General features: G+C 43.8%; 1 protein-coding gene across 2 annotated transcripts in view; it reads left to right on the top strand.

Annotated features, from left to right (window-relative positions):
• The window catches only part of LMTK2 (lemur tail kinase 2), a 110,778-nt gene that overhangs the window by 85,171 nt on the left and 9,803 nt on the right, over positions 1-15,804 (top strand). For both annotated transcript variants that reach the window (XM_016208797.2, XM_087816991.1), the window contains exons 7-10: positions 5,742-5,875; positions 10,349-10,433; positions 11,665-11,786; positions 14,721-14,870. In XM_016208797.2, coding sequence (XP_016064283.2) covers positions 5,742-5,875; positions 10,349-10,433; positions 11,665-11,786; positions 14,721-14,870 — 491 coding nt within the window. The remainder of the gene's footprint in view (positions 1-5,741; positions 5,876-10,348; positions 10,434-11,664; positions 11,787-14,720; positions 14,871-15,804) is intronic.

Here is a 15,804-nt window from a genome sequence, read left to right as displayed (position 1 = left end):
TAGAGTCATTGGGGAAGTCTTTGGAAGGGAAGTGTGTTTGATCTGAGCGCGAGTGGATCAACCTTAGCAGGAAAGGACGTCAGGAACAGCGTGAGCCAGGCAGGGTGGCCCGGCAGCGGGTGTGGGGAGCAGCAGGTGCTCTTGCGGGCTGCGGAGCCTGGGTGGGTGGAGTGCCATGTGAGGAGAAGCACTTGGCATCTGCCGGGAAGGACCGGTTGAGTGGAAGGCTGAGACACCACTGAGGAGACCAGGCTGCAAGCGAGGTAGAGAGAAGAACGGAGATTTCACCTGGCTCGGTCTTAAATCTTCCTTCCCCAGGCCTGGCTGGAGCCTTGGGCCCACTGCAGGCCGTCCTGACTGCTTGTGGCCAGCCCTTCCTACCGTCCCTGCTGTCTGCTGCACTGCAGCCTGGGTTTCCTGAGGCTGCTTGCTTCACGGCACTGCCTCCCTGCCTGCTCTGTGCAGCAGATGCTGGGGCACTGAGGTGCACCCCTGGGGTTGGTGCGCAGGGTGATCACACAGGGAAACAGTGCTCTCTTTCAGATTTTGATGCTACTAGAACATTTAAAATTACATGTGTGGCCTGCACTCTGTTTCTGTCTCCCAGCTCTTCTCTGTAGGGTGTGTGGAGAAGTGCATCCTGAGATCAGGTGACTGCTCTGAATGAGTTTAGAACAATCCACACTCCCTGTTTTTAAAGTGAAATCTGTTGTGTTTCCTAGTCACAGAGAGAAAATTTTCAAACAGAATCAATTAGGTTTTACTTAAAATACTTTCCATGTTGGCTGTCTTTGGCTAGCTTTAATGTACAAAGTAATGAAATAGTAAATATAAAGCCCAATAAAATTTTGAAACTACAGTTTTCTCCTAAATTCAATATTAGATTGTTAAGTTGAAATATGATGGGACTGCTTTGGGGAAAATGATTGTCCCGACTTTAATTTGGGAGGACATCTTTTAGAACTTCTCAGTAAGATTTGTCTTTTTTCTCCCACTCATTAAGCAATTATAGTCACCCCTTGATATCCACAGGGGATTGGTTCCAGGAACCCCCGCAGAACCAAAATCCACAGATGCTGAAACCCTTATATACAATGGTGTAGTATTTGCACATAACCATGCACATCCTCCTGTATACTCTTTTCATTTTAATCCTTACCCAGGGATATGTTTATTGATTTTAGAGAGAGAAGAACAGGGGAGAGAGAAACATTGATCTGTTGCCTCCTGTATGCACCCCAGCCAGAGATTGAACCTGCAACCTAGGTATGTGCCCTGATTGGAAATCGAACCCGCAGCCTTTTTGGTGTCTGGGACTGCACCAACCAGCTGAGCCACCTGGCGGGGCCTCCCATATACTTTAAGTCATCTGTAGGTTCCTTGTAATACCTAATGCAACGTAAGTGCTGTGTAAGTCGATGCTATACTGTAGGTTTAGAGAGTAACAAGAAAAATGTGCATATTCAGTTCAGATGCTATCATTGTGGACCTCACCACGCAGTACACTGTAACTGTCCCCCGAATAGTCATGACCTGTGGTTGGCTGAATCCACAGGTGGGGAACCCATGGGTACAGAGGGATGGCTGTATTTGCCAAACTCGTGCAGTTGTAGGTTCTGGGGACCCAGAACCAGACCAGAGTCCCAGCTCTGTGTAGCTTATTTCTGGTGGGAAGGACAGATAAGCAAACAAATAAAATGCCAGGGAGGCCCAGGGGTGACTTTAAGCAGTGGATTTTAAGCAGTGGCTACTCAGGGTGGAGGCAGGAAGGCAACACAGGGGGTCTGTTGCAGTAATTTGCACAAGAGGGTAGTGTCTTGGACTCGTGTGACCACAGTGGAGTCGGTGAAAGGTAGTCTGATTCTGAATTTAGTGTGAAAATAGAACTGGGACTTGGTGATGGGTTGAATGTTGGCATCTGGAGACAGCAAACTCAAGAATCGCATCTTTGGTTTTGGTCATCTGACCCCCTGGGAAAGCTGTGCCATTTCTGAGAAGGAGCAGATTGGTGGAGTTTCATGTAGGACGTGTGAGGTTTGAGGTGCCTCTTAGGTCATCCAGGAAAGGGTGTCAAGTCAGCAATTGAACAAATGAGTCTAGGGCGATGGAGGAGTTTAGGGCCAGGAAATGTATTTGAGTGAGCCATGGGGAGGTAGAGTCCCCTGGAAATGAGTGTCACAGTGACAGGGACCAAGGACGAAGGCATGAGCCCCTGGGCATACCAGCACTTACTGATCAGTGAGAGGGGGAAGTGGCCAGTGGGATAGGAAGAAAGCCAGGAGACTGGGAAAGGAAGGAATGGGCCCATCACCTGGTTATGCTGGAGAGACTTGGACCAGTGACCAGCATGTAGCAGAGGCAGTCAGCGATAGCCCCTCCGGAGCAGCCGCAGCTGAGTGGGGGGCCTGGTGGGGGGAGGGAAGGGGAGCAGTGGGGTTGGGTGGGTTAAGGAAGCCAGGAGGAGGAACAGGCTTTTAAGGAGGTTATCTGGGAAGAGAGGAGGGAAATGGGGTGGCAGCGGGAGAGGTGTGGGGGCCAAGGAGGCTTGTTTGGTTCTTTGTTGGATTTACCTGAGAGGTATTTGAGCATTAGAGAGACAGAAGGGAGGGACTCACCCAGAGGTCGAGTTTAGGAAGGCACAGGGTTGACTAACAATAACAGGAGGTGGGTAAGGGTAGATGGAGACAGGTGGGAGCTTGAGTGGTGGTGAGAAAAAATAGATGCCCAGAAGTTGTGGGAGAGAAACAGCTCAAGTTGGAGGAACAGGGACACAAGGGTGGGGTCCCTGGGGGCTGCAGCTGTGATGTTGATGTCTTATCTCCTCAACAGTGTTGGGTATGTGGCTATTTAGGTCATTCACTCATCCTTTCATTCAAATTTTTGTTTAAAAGTTATAACTTTCCCCCCAAATCATCCTATTAAACATAAAATTTCAGTTATAAAGCTATTTAATTATTTAGTTTTTACATTGTATTGAAATTACTTCATTGTTCTCAGTATCTTGCAAAAAACTGGATTAAACCCTCATGGCAATTTGTGTTGGAATTTAAGAGGATATTTGTGAGTAACCCATTTAAAGGTCTCATTCCAAGAAGTCATTCCCAGTTGCTAGTCTGTTAATCTGAGTGTTTAGTATAGCACTTTGCTGCCATCTAGTGTCATAAATTTTACTTTTCGAGTTTTTGGGGGGATTTTGGAGAGGATCTGAGACATTGTTAGAACTTGGATAAAGGAAACTATTTTTCAGAATACATTGCTGTTCTTAAGTGTTACTGTTTTTTCAATAGTGAACCATAGCAGTTATCCCTGTCTACTCACTAAACATCGTTAAAACCTAAATAAAACAAACCAGATATCTAAAAACAGCTTTGTTTTGGGTAGAATGAATCAGTTTTTAGTACGTATTGAATATGAACATTTTCATTGTAATTAAAGGTTTTATGCTGATTTTTCTTTTAAATGGAGAGCTGTTAAGGACTTTTCTAGAGCACAGATCTAACCCTGGATCCTGCACAATCCATTACAAGTCTCACCCATGAGAAACAGTGCTCAGGCTCCTCAGTAATTGTTGGTGTTAACTCCTCTCCCCAGGTTAGAGATCTGTGGGGAGAGGCTTTTAGTTTTTGCCACGCTAGAAACATTAGGAGTGTTGGCATTAGAAAGCAAAATCTTCTGTATGTTACATTTGTCTTCTAATGAAATTTGGAGAGTGGAATCAGTTGTTAATCCTTACCTGAGGATATTTTTTCCATTGAGTTTTAGAGAGAGTGGAAGGGAGAGAGGAGAAAAAGGGAAGGAGGGAGGGAGGGAGGGAGGGAGGGAGGGAGGGAGGGAGGGAGGGAGGGAAACACTGACGTGAGAGAGACAGGTAGATTGGTTGCCTCCTGCATGCACCCCGACCGGGACCAGGGATCAAACCTGCGACCCTCCAGGGTGTGGGCCTGCACTCTAACCACATCAGCCAAGGAGAGAGAAGATATTTTAAGAACAGTGAGTGGTAACAAATATACTTGAGATAACCTTGAACAGTAACTACACCCACTCTGCTCTTCCCTGCCCTCGTGGCCAGAGTCATTTGGGAAGTGTTCCCAGTTTGCTACCAGCTAGTTTGCTTTGAGAATTAGCCGGGCAGAGCACAGCATAGTCCTACTTATGTGGGTGGTAATTTTTACCTTAGATGGATATTTCTGGAAAGGGTTAGACAAATGAATTTAAGTAGCCATTTCACTGGTAATATAAGTAAATTAAGCTATTTATTTTCATATTTAGTTTCCATATGGCCTACCTTATAAAAAATCCCATAACCTGTAGGCCTGGAGTTTTTCGCTGGAATTTTTCTGGGTTAATTTAATTGTCATCCAAATCTGTCTTCATTCTCACCACTTCCGTGCTGGGGAGAGCCTCGCCTGGTGAAGGTGGGGAGGACATGTGTTGTTACAGGGAGGAAAGGTGTCCATTTCTGCTCTGGAGCAGCTGTGCTCGCTGTGGGGAGAAAAGGAGGATGCCCTTGTCTGGGAACAAATAGCTGTGGGGGAGCCCGTACTCCAGCCCTAGGGGGCAACTGCATCCCTGGCCAGAAGGTCCCTAGAGTTTGGGAGAATCCTACCGGCCAGGTGATTGACTTAAGTCATTTACATTCATTCTTATCAAATAATCCATGCGATCTGCATACTGATTTAATCCATTTGCTAAATAGAACTTCCTTGATGATTTGGTCAACTGAAAAGAGGTACAGCCCCACCATTTAAATTTTTTGTTGTTGTTTTAAATATATCTTCATTGATTTCAGAGAGAGGAAGAGAGAGATAGAGAAACATCAGTGATGAGAGAGTCGTCATTGATGGGCTGCCTCTTGCACGCCCCCGACTGGGGATTCAGCCTGCAACCTGGGCAGGTGCCCTGACCGGGAATCAACTGCGATCTCCTGGATCCTAGTTGGATGCTCAACCGCTGAGCTATGCCGGCTGGGCACAGCCCCACCATTTATTAGCTCTGGGGCACTGGGCAGATCTATTAGCCTCCCTAAGTCTCATTCTGCTCTGGAGAATGCTTCAGATTTTAAGAGTTCTTCGAGGTCACGTGTAAAAACGAGCTCGATGCTTGGCGCACTGCTCCAAAGCTTGGGGTGCTGATCATTCCTGCCAACGTTGTCACCCGTGGAGAGGTCATGGAAACCAGGAGTGAAGACACTTTGGTTCTTGGAGTGGACTCAGATGCTACATTAGAATGTACTTAATGTTAAGTGTGGACAGGTGTTTCTGAAGGAGTATTGTGTTTTAAAGTTTTATTCTGAGAGGAATTTTATTAATTTACTATCTTTGGCAACAGTTATAAGAAATGTATTCTTTAGTTGGTTGAGGAAACTTCCTTCCTAGGGAGTCTTTTCTTGACTCAGATATAAAGAAAACGGAAAGCTATTGGCTTGTACTTCTGCACTTAGTTTAAGTTGTGCATCATTGCACATTTATCTTTTTTTGTTTTGTTTCACATGTGTTTAAATAACAAAGATAAGCTGGTGTTTAATTTAATTAGAACCATCCTAAAAGGTGACTAGTGTTTCCTATACCTTTAAAGTATTTGGTTGAAATATTTTGTAATTTGAAACTTGTTAAGTCTGAGGTTCTTTATTAAGCTAATGCTAAGTAACTTCTAGTAATCTTAATAACGAGTGTCAGTGAAGGCACACGTTTAGTTGCCAGTTTGTTGTCCGCTTGTGAAGCACACTGGGCTGATCCTTGCAGGGCGACCTGAAAGCTTACCTGCGCAACGAGCACGAGCATGTGCGGGGGGACTCGCGGACCATGCTGCTGCAGCGGATGGCCTGTGAGATCGCCGCGGGGCTGGCCGCCATGCACAAGCTGCACTTCCTGCACAGGTGGGTCCGTCTGCAGGGGAGAGGCCGTGTGGTTTGTCAGAGGCCTTCAAAAAGCTCCAGGAGACAGGCTGCAGAGTCCACTCTGGCTTAAAACGTAGAAGCTGTCCTGTGCCTCCCAGGGTCAGAATAAGGGTACAGTTGGGCTTCATTTAAACCAATACCAGGGAACAGAGTGTCTTAATACAGCCTAAGGTCTAGAAATTATTTCCCAAATTTCAAAGACTGTACAAAGTTGTGCATTGCCCTGCATTGAAAATAAAGAGCCCCAGTCTGCCTCCTGACATCTCTCATGTCCTTGTCATGCCAGCCTTCGGCTCTGGTTCTAGCTGCTAGGTCTCACGGTGTGCCCTATGTCACTTTCCTGGGAGAGGAAGAGAGGACCTGATAGGCCCACATCATCTCTACATAAGGCTATAGCGTTGGTTTCTGGCCAGCATGCCGAGAGCCTGCCCGTGTTGGGTTGTAGGAGGTCATGGGCTGTAAAGTCGAAACCTTTCTGGTCCTACTCACGTAGGCGCAACTCCTCGGAGCACCTTGTATTTTATTCAGATCATTGATATAATTTTCATAATTAAAACAGCAAACAGCTTTGAGTCCTACCTGAGATAATGGTTCTGTGAACACAGAGGGAGACTTCTGCTTACTCTCCTCTAGCTTTTTGAGCTCTGATTTATGTTTAAAATGTGTTTAAAATTACTTCTCAGGTGTCTTGGGAAACCAGGCAGTGTCTCTTTAGTTGAGTTGAATTAAGTCATTTAACTCTTAATAATCCAAAGACCTGAAACGGGACACCTGTGTGTATTGCCATGAAGGAATGTCTATGAAATATATTTTTTTAAAGGCAGGTTGGACTGGGATATATTTATCGAATGACTATTTTTCAAAAAATCTTTTCATTGATTTTTAGAGTGAGGAAGGGAGAGGGCTGGGGGAGAGAGAGAAACATTGATGTGAGAGTGAAACATCAGTAGGCTGCCTCTTGCACGCCCCCTACTGCAGGCAAGCCGGCAGCCCTGGCATGTGCCCTGAATGGGAACTGAACCAGCAACCTCTTGGTGCACAGGACAACACCCAGCCAACTGAGCCGTACTGGCCAGGGCGGTAGAGCATTTTTAAAGTTGGAATTTAGAATATTTATTGACTGACTCAAAGTCGGACTTGCTGTATTGGTTGAAAATAGAACATCCCACATGTCCAGCTGAAAGGTATGAAGTACGTTTGGAAACTGATCTGGTAAAGTACCCCAATACATTTTATTTTTACTTATTGTTAAGGAAAGACCTGTGCCTGGTCTTAGGTAGCCTGCATTTTTGAAGTCAAACACAGGACTTGGTGACATTCAGTAACTTTCAGCTACTTTGCTTGCCATTTGTTACCAGGAATTCGGGTTATTTGGGAAGGCACAGCAGGTAACATTGGGGGTGGGGGTGATTTTGAAATGGCTGCTCATCAGAGCTGAGCTGTTCCTCAGAGCAGTCTTGCTGCTGATGGGTAAACTCCAGGTCTGGAGGGAGTTGAGGACAAGTGGTGATGCCTCCTTGGGAATTGGGGTGGAGACTCTGGAACCGTGGCCTCCCAATTCCTGTGTCTGTCAGCCTCACTCTGGAGGCTGAGTCGCTTGCAGTCACTGACAGCCAAGGCGACAGCAGCGCTGTCAAATGAGGGGAGTGAGCCAGAGCCTTGGGAGAGTCTTTCAGAGCCAGACTGCTTGGCAGCCTCCCCACTAGACCTGTTTTTCAACTTGAAGGAAGAATATACTGGGTATGTTTGTATTTCCTGACCAGAACCAGCATTGACGTCAAGAGTTACCTCTTGTTAAGTTGCACCTTGTGTTTTTTTCATCTTTAGCTTTGCATGCTTTGGGCTTCAGAGAATATTTATTTTTACCGATTTTTAACCAAATTATATCATCATCATCTTGAACCTGGGTAGCACTTCAGCATTTTGAAAACATTTTCTATGTACTTTTATTTTATCCTTATAAAGCCCTCGTGGATTAGCCCTTGCAGGTGCGTCCCTGTTGTTTTTATGAGGCTCTGCTATGTTAAGTGACTTGCCCAAAGTCACACAGTTCTTAAGTAGTGGAGCTGAGACTAGTTCCCAGGTGTGGCTGTAGTGTCTGAATGTTTCGAGTGGAGGAAGGGAGCAGGTTTAGCAGAAATTCCCCCAGTCATACCACTGTCTTCCTCCTCCTCCCCTCTGGTTTTCAGTTATGAGAAGCATCCCTCCTTCCCCTGAGACTATCAGTTGAACTGTATGATACCTTTTACAGTGTGACTCACTGAGGCCTTTTGCTCATAATTTGCCATCTTTTACCTGACCTTCACATTTGAAGTTTGAAATTTGGAATCTAAAGACCTACAGCGACCATGAGTAGGGAGAGGAGGGAGGAAGCGGGCAGTCCAGGAGTTGCTTGAATGGCCTGAGTAGAAGGTGCCAGGGGCTCCAGAGGGGCTCCAGCCAGCCTCAGGCCTGGGAGGACACACGCATGCCCTGTCGGAATGCTGGCACCAGCTTTTAATTCTGGTCTCTGAAGGAAGGTATGGGGCGGTTGAGAAGGGTCTGCTTGTGGAGACTATAGAGATGCTCACTAGTGGTGCGCGGTAACAGAACCTCTGTTGGCAAAGCCTGCACACTGTCCAGCCGCAGCTGTCCGGCCTGTGGGTGAAGCTGCCACCTTAAGGTGCTTTCATGGTTCTGCCCTCAAGTGACACCGCACTGCTCCCTCCCTCACTCCCTTTCCCTTCAGTCCAAAGCACAGGGGCCGGTTCTGCTCTTAACATGGGAAGTTTCTCTGTTGTTTGTAACAGTGGGTGTCCGGGGTGCCCAGACGCATCCACAGGCCTGAGGCTTCTGGATGGAGCTCTGGAAATCACCATGGAAATCACCGCGTGTAAACAGAGACTGTAGAGAGGGATTTAATAGGAAGGTCAGGTCTGCACACGTGTATCCAGGAGCAGCCGTGCGCGCGGTGCTGCCCTGGTGTTAATGTGTCATCGTAGATGGTTGCTGATGTTGAAAGGGTGAACTGCTGCTATCTTGCCAGCTTTGTGACCCTAGCAAAGCTACTTCAGTTCTCTGTGTCTCAGTTTCCCTGTCTGTAAATGGAGAAAATAATAGTACCCACCTCAAAGGTTTGTTGTGAAGATTAAATGAGCTAACAGCCCACATAAAGTACTTAGAGAAACATCTTGTGTCAAGTAAGTGCTTTGTAAATATTGGCCGTTGTTCTGTAATTGAGTGAGTATTCTGTACCAAGTTGTCATTGGATTATATCACTGTTAGTTATTGCTGTCACCATTCTCATTATGTTTCAGATCTGTGAGCTTTGGGAATTAAAATCTTTGAAAATAAGAATTTAAGAATTAGTTTAAGTTTTTGGTCTTCTGTAGTCGTATAAAGACAAACATTTTAGATTTTGGACTTTTAGAAATTTGGTTTTGGTAACTTTTATTTATGATTTTAAACTATACATTAGGTATCCTTTTCTCTTTTAATTTACTGGCCTTTTTATTTGTTTGCCAATTGATGATTTAAAAAATTCTAAGGGCTAATGCCAAAATTTTTAAAAAATTAATCTGTTGTCTATATAGGAAGTTCCTTTAAGAAAAGTAATTTTTCTTTTCAAATTATGTGTTTTTGAAAATCAGCTTGTTCTTAATTAAACTATATAAGTAAATTGTGTTAAGTAACTCTTGAAAATATACTCTTTACCTCCCTTGTGGAGAGGCTGAGTTTGGAAGAGATGAGAGTAATTTGAAAAGGGCCTGCACACCTTTGAAAACGGAGATACATTTTTTTAAAATGTATCTTTATTGATTTCAAAGAGAGGAAAGGAGAGGGAGAGAGAGATATAGAAACATCAATGATGAGAGGGTCATTGATCAGCTGCCTCCTGCACGCCCCCGACTGGCGATCGAGCCCGCAACCCGGGAATGTGCTCTGACTGGAAATCGAACCCTGATCACCTGGATCCTAGGTTGACTCTCAACCGCTGAGCCACACCCGACTGGGCCAAACATTTTTAATGTAAATTTAGGGGGGTGAGCTTGAAGTTGTAACTTCATTAATCTTTACTAGGCTATTACTCAAGTAATACAAGTTATTATAAAATATATTTAGACAATTTAGACAGTAGTATTTTAGAATTCTTTCTTGGTCCCTCTTAAAACACTAGGGAAGGGACCGTAAACCTGGTGTTAATGCAGAACAAGGTACAGGCATGGTCAGTATTTGACCTTAGCAGTCATAGTTATTTGCAAAAATACCTGATCATCTCCATTATTTAAGTCATTAAGAATATGATATGTAATCCCTTTTCTATAAAAAAAGAATTTTAAGATAAATTATTAAGCAGGGAACTGAAAACACTACTCTGATTCCCAGAGACAGCCCTTTTCCATAGCAGTGCCCTGTCGTTTGCTGGTTGCAGGTTTCCTTGCTCCCATGCTCACTGCACCCTCTCTGTTTCAGTGACTTAGCCTTGCGGAATTGTTTCCTTACCTCCGACTTAAACGTGAAAGTGGGAGACTACGGAACAGGGTTCAGCAGGTACAAGGTAAGCCAGAGGTTTCCGGGTTCTCTTCTTGGTCCGAGTTAATCTCATAGTCCCAAGGTGGTAATAGCACAGAACGCCACTCCGTTTTTGGAAGATGGGTAAGAATCTTGTGTTGCCTTTTTGGAGAGGGGTGGGTTCTAGTCATTTTAGTGGGAGTGTTGGCGTCTGATGAGTGGTTTTTCTAAATCAGTGGCTTTGTACCCGAGGTTTGGTGATGGCTTCCCTGATACTTAGTTCAAAAAGACTTACACTGTGATTGATAGGGCTTGATGCTGTGTAATAAATGCTAGTGTGCACGTGGCAGTATCGGTATTACCACTTGTATCATAAAATATATAGGTCACGTAAATATTTCTCCCTTACGTATTCAATAAAATTTTGGTTCATATTCAGTAAGCTTGGGATTTAGGTTTTTAAACTCTGCCACAAATACGTCCCCAAAGAAAATAAAAAGATGAGGTTTCTATCTGTGTGAGTGCGTAGCCCAGCTGAAGGAGGCAGCCTGCTGTGGGCAGAGAGGCAGCTGGCTGGCTCCATGCTGCCGGGAGACCTTGGATAAGCCACTCTGCCTCTTTTTTTTCAGCAGCAACATGAGGATAATATTGGTGCTGTGTTATGGGGTTTGTGTGACTCGCAGTACTTTGTAACTAAAAAATATTATGCAAATATAAGTTGGCCATTTGTTTACGTAGTAGCTCTAGTGTCTTGAGCACTTGCTGTATACCAGGCACTGAGGCACTGGCCTGCATTACCTCACTTAATCCTCACCGCGAAGGGTGGGAGGTGTTGCATCACCTCATTGCACAGGTAAGGAAATAGGCCCGGGGTGTTTGTTCCCTGCCAGGCTCACAGAGCTGGTAAATGGTTGAACGTGGACTTACAACCCCATCTGTCAGATTCTGAAGCCTGCACCCTTATTAACTGGCACCGCTCCCCTATTCGGGGCATAAAGCCCAGCTACTTTGCTCAGAGTCTGTGTCCTGTGCATCAAATGCAGCGTGCCTTCCTTTTCCAGGAAGGATGACTGAGCAAGTGTTTGTGCTCAGAGACCAGCTCACGAAGCCGAGGCAGCTTCGGAGAAACCCTCACTCACCTTCTGCCCAGAAAGTCTCTCTTCTTGCCCACTTTATTTTGGTTTAGTATGTTTTCTGAGAATGACCTGGAATTAAATCATTGAGCTCATTAAAAGTATAATAGAATTCAAGATTCTGTGTGCTTTCTGACAAAACAGGAGGATTATGTTGAAACAGATGACAAAAAAGCATTCCCTCTGCGGTGGACTGCTCCAGAACTAGTGACCAGCTTTCAGGACAGACTACTAACTGCAGATCCAACTAAGTACAGTAACATTTGGTATGTATTGACTTACCATTCCACTAGGCTTTTGTGCAGCAAAGTCCTAACTCTTTCCTAGAGTACTTCCTTTAAGGAAAGTAGCTGAGCAAGATGTAGGGACACAAGAGTGCCTGATGGTGTGGAAAAGATGGTGTATTGACATGGCAGTAGTCACAATTGGAGTGACATAATTAACTTTTTGAATCCTGCCTCTCTTACCCATTCAACAATAATCTCCACAAAAGTGGGATCCAAGTCTTTTTTCTGGGCCTACCACAGAGCCTGGCATATATGTTTAATAAATATTTGTTGAAGTGAATGAAAACACAGAAAGGGGTTTGGACTGTTGTGTAATACTGTGATTTATAGGAGGTCAGTTAAATGGAAGTTGAAAAAAATGTGTGTGAGTCTTTGACTAACAATTTCTATTACAGCTTTCTTAATTTATATCTGTTTTTGTGCGCTATTGTCCTGCTTTTTCTTTTTTAAATATATCTTTATTGATTTCAGAGAGAGGAAGGGAGGGGGGAGAGAGAGATAGAAACATCAATGATGAGAGAGTCATTGATCGGCTGCAGCCCGCAACCCGGGCACCTGTCCTGACCAGGAATCGAACCCCCATGTCCTGGATCCTAGGTCGACACTCAACCGCTGAGCCACACCTGGCTGGGCTATTGTACAGCTTTTTAATCTTCTTTTTCTCCTTTGGCCTTCTTTTGAATTGTTTTGTTGTTGTTTTTTAACTTTTTTTCTCTCAGTTTGGGAGATGTATACTCTACTCCTATACTTTTATTGGTTTCCCTAGAAATTATAACACATACAAGTCACTAATTTTGTCTAATATTAGTTCCTGTATTGGCTCTCTTTTTGAACCATATAAGGATTTCAGAGTATTTGTTTTTAGCATCAGAGTTTGTTTAGGTTCTTCATTCCCCTTTTTTTCCCTTTAAATGTCAGATCTTTCACTTGGATCACTCCCTTCTTGCCTGAGGTGTGTCCTTCATAATCCCTTCGGCGAGGGCCTGCTGGTTAACAGGCTCAGGGCCTTGTAGCTCTGCACATACCTTTCTGTCCTCATTCTGTAAATGTGCTTTTACTTGATGACAGTTATTTCCTCCCAGCGCGTTGAGGGCATCATTCTGCTGTCCTCTGGCTTCCGTTGTTGCTATTGAGAAGTCAGCTGTAAGTCTGCCTAAGCTCTTGGAAAGTAATGTGACTTCTCTCTGGCAGCTTTTAAACTGTTCATCTTTTGGGGGTTTGTTTGTTTGTTTGTATTTTGTAGTTTCACTGTGATGTATATGGATGTGGATTTCCTATGTTTTCCTGCTTGGAATTTGTTTGGCTTCAGTCTGTAGGTTGATGTTATTCTCAACCCTTAACCTTAAAATATTGCCTCTGCCCCATTTTCTCTCCTTTCAGAAGGCTAATTAGACATGTGTTATGCCTCTTGCTCTGTCCTCTGTCTCTTAACCTCTCTTTTATATATTTCATCTCTTTGGCTCTCTGTGCCACATTTCAGATAATTTTTCAGATCTATGGTCCAGACACAAATTGTCTCTTTTTAAAAATCTCTCTTCAGCTGTGCTTAATCTTCTCTTAAATCTCTGTATTAAGTTTTATAGTTCAGTTGTTGATTTTTCAGTTTCAGGAAGTCTATTTGATTTTTTAAAAATTGTCCCATTTTTTAAATAATTGGGTTATCTGCCCCTAGCAGTTCTGTGCCAGGGAGGAGGCACTTCCCTCTTCTTGAACTGCATTGAGAAATGTGGGTCCTCTTATTTCCTCTGATAGAAATGATCTCTCAGCTTAGCTACTGAATATGCTGATATTTTTTCACTGATTTGTGAAATTAGCATAAGAGAATTTAATTCATGTTATGTTGTATTATACAATGTCAGAAAATAAACTTATTTATTCAATACAGTTTACTATTCAGATAAGCATTCTGGTGGGTATTGATCAAAGTCACGTAAACCATCAATACCTAAACCTGGCTGGATATCAGAATCAGTAAGGAGCTTTATAGAAACACCGTTTGCTATGCCACACTTCTACCAGCTAAGAGTCCCTGGGGGCGTGGGCCCTAAATACCAATGTGTTCATGTAAAGCTGCCCAGATGACACACATGATCAGCCAGGTTCAGGAGCCATTGCAGTAAATGGGAGATTATCATAAACAACAGAAGGCAAGAAATGGTGGGAAAGAAATGCAGAGACCACAGAGAAGAGGTGAAGTCAGTGTCCATCTGATGAGTAGCAGAGGCTGGTTCCATGGGGACAGAACATGGCATGAGAGCGAGTGGGGAAGGGGCCTCCTTGCCTTTGGTAACGGCCACACCCTGGAGGCATTGAGAGGCTGGGCAGGTGGTCCCTCCTGTCACACAGAAAGCTGGCAGAATAATGGAGAGAAATCCCTTCATAACAGAATGATCCCAAGTACTGGGCTAAGGACAAGAAATGTGCGTGTCCAACAGGGAAGAGTTGTTCATGTAAAGATTGCTTTTAGGTGCTTTCTCACATTTACTACTATTATGAAACATGGAACTTTTTTCTACTATAAAACTCAAAATTCAGGATATTTATTTTCTATCTAACCATTTTGCTGAAGTCTTAAGTCATTTTCATGATCTTTTAAATAATTTCTTGACTTCTGAAGTTGAGAGTCGTATCAGCTCCTCCCTGTAATTGTGCCTGTTGTCTCTGTTTCATATTCTTACATGTTGGCCAGAACTACCAGAGTCATATCCTCCAGTAGATAAGGGCGGGCATGCTTTTTGCTGTCCTTATTTTACTGAGAATGTCTCGTTCTCAAATCATGTTCGAGAGCTATCTTTACTAACCTTTTCAGGACACACCTGTCCTTAAAGTTCCTAGTGACTGTACAAATGAAAATATGGATGTTAAAAATTCATCTAAAGGGAAAAAGAAATAACTGCCTTCTTTTTTCCACAGGTCCCTGGGGGTGACACTTTGGGAGCTTTTTGATAATGCTGCTCAGCCATATTCCAGCCTTTCCAACTTAGATGTTCTTAACCAGGTCATTCGAGAGAGAGAGACGAAGCTCCCCAAGCCCCAGCTGGAGCAGCCGTATTCCGACAGATGGTTAGTGCTTCCTTTGTCCATGGGTGATAGATAGTCCCTGTTTTTAAACAATAAATGTTATACTTTCCATTTGTATATTGTTCATGACTTTTTAAAAAATTAAGGTATGTTTCTATAATTTAACGTTATCTTTGAAAAATGTATAGAGCAAGCAGGAATTTTTGTATTATGCCCAATAAAAAATGTGGTCAGAACTCATTAAAAATGTCAACAATAAGGGAGTTTGCTATTGTGGAATTGTTTTCAAATGAGGCTCTTTATATAAGGGATATCTAATATGTGAGAAAAATAATAGCATAAAAATGATAACATTTAAATTGACAATTGAAACTAATTTGCATAATGTATGTTTATATTTGCAAAACAAACTTCTTATGAGTCTTTGGACCCCTTCTTACTCCATTTACAATTAGGATCCGGCTCACCTCTCTTTAGGCCTCTGCCTACCCCCCTGCATGCCTGGCTGGCATCGCCCCTGGAGCTGGGCACCCCTGCCTGTGAGCAGTACTCAGTTTCCCAGGTTGCTAGAACCTTTGCACCAGAATAACTCAGCATGTACGCTGTAAGTTTACTACTGAAGTTGTCTGTGTCTTCCACCTGTGCGTGGCTACAGTCGGTTGTAGTCAGCCAGCCCTTGGTAGACCCAGCTCCTAGTTGGCGCCTCCTTTGAGCTTCATTCTCTCTTTTCCCTCCACCCTCAGCTCCTTTTATGATCTACGGAAACCATGTGCCAAGGAAGATTGTAGTGTAACTGTTTGTCAGGGGAGTAGATAGAGATTAGTTACAACAGTATTTGTCCGTGTAAATTCTCGCAAAATAAAGTGAGTAAATTTACAAACACAAAGCAAGCACATCCTTCCCTCACCAAGTGCCTATAGCAGTTGTTTTACAAGGACAGCATGTTAAAACTATTCTTTCTGAAGTCAGCGGGTAA

The sequence above is a fragment of the Miniopterus natalensis genome, chromosome 4, assembly GCF_054644295.1.
Source record: "Miniopterus natalensis isolate mMinNat1 chromosome 4, mMinNat1.hap1, whole genome shotgun sequence".
Lineage (NCBI taxonomy): Eukaryota > Metazoa > Chordata > Mammalia > Chiroptera > Miniopteridae > Miniopterus > Miniopterus natalensis.
Note: the sequence above shows the minus strand (reverse complement) of the source record. Positions and strands in the feature narration are given on the sequence as shown.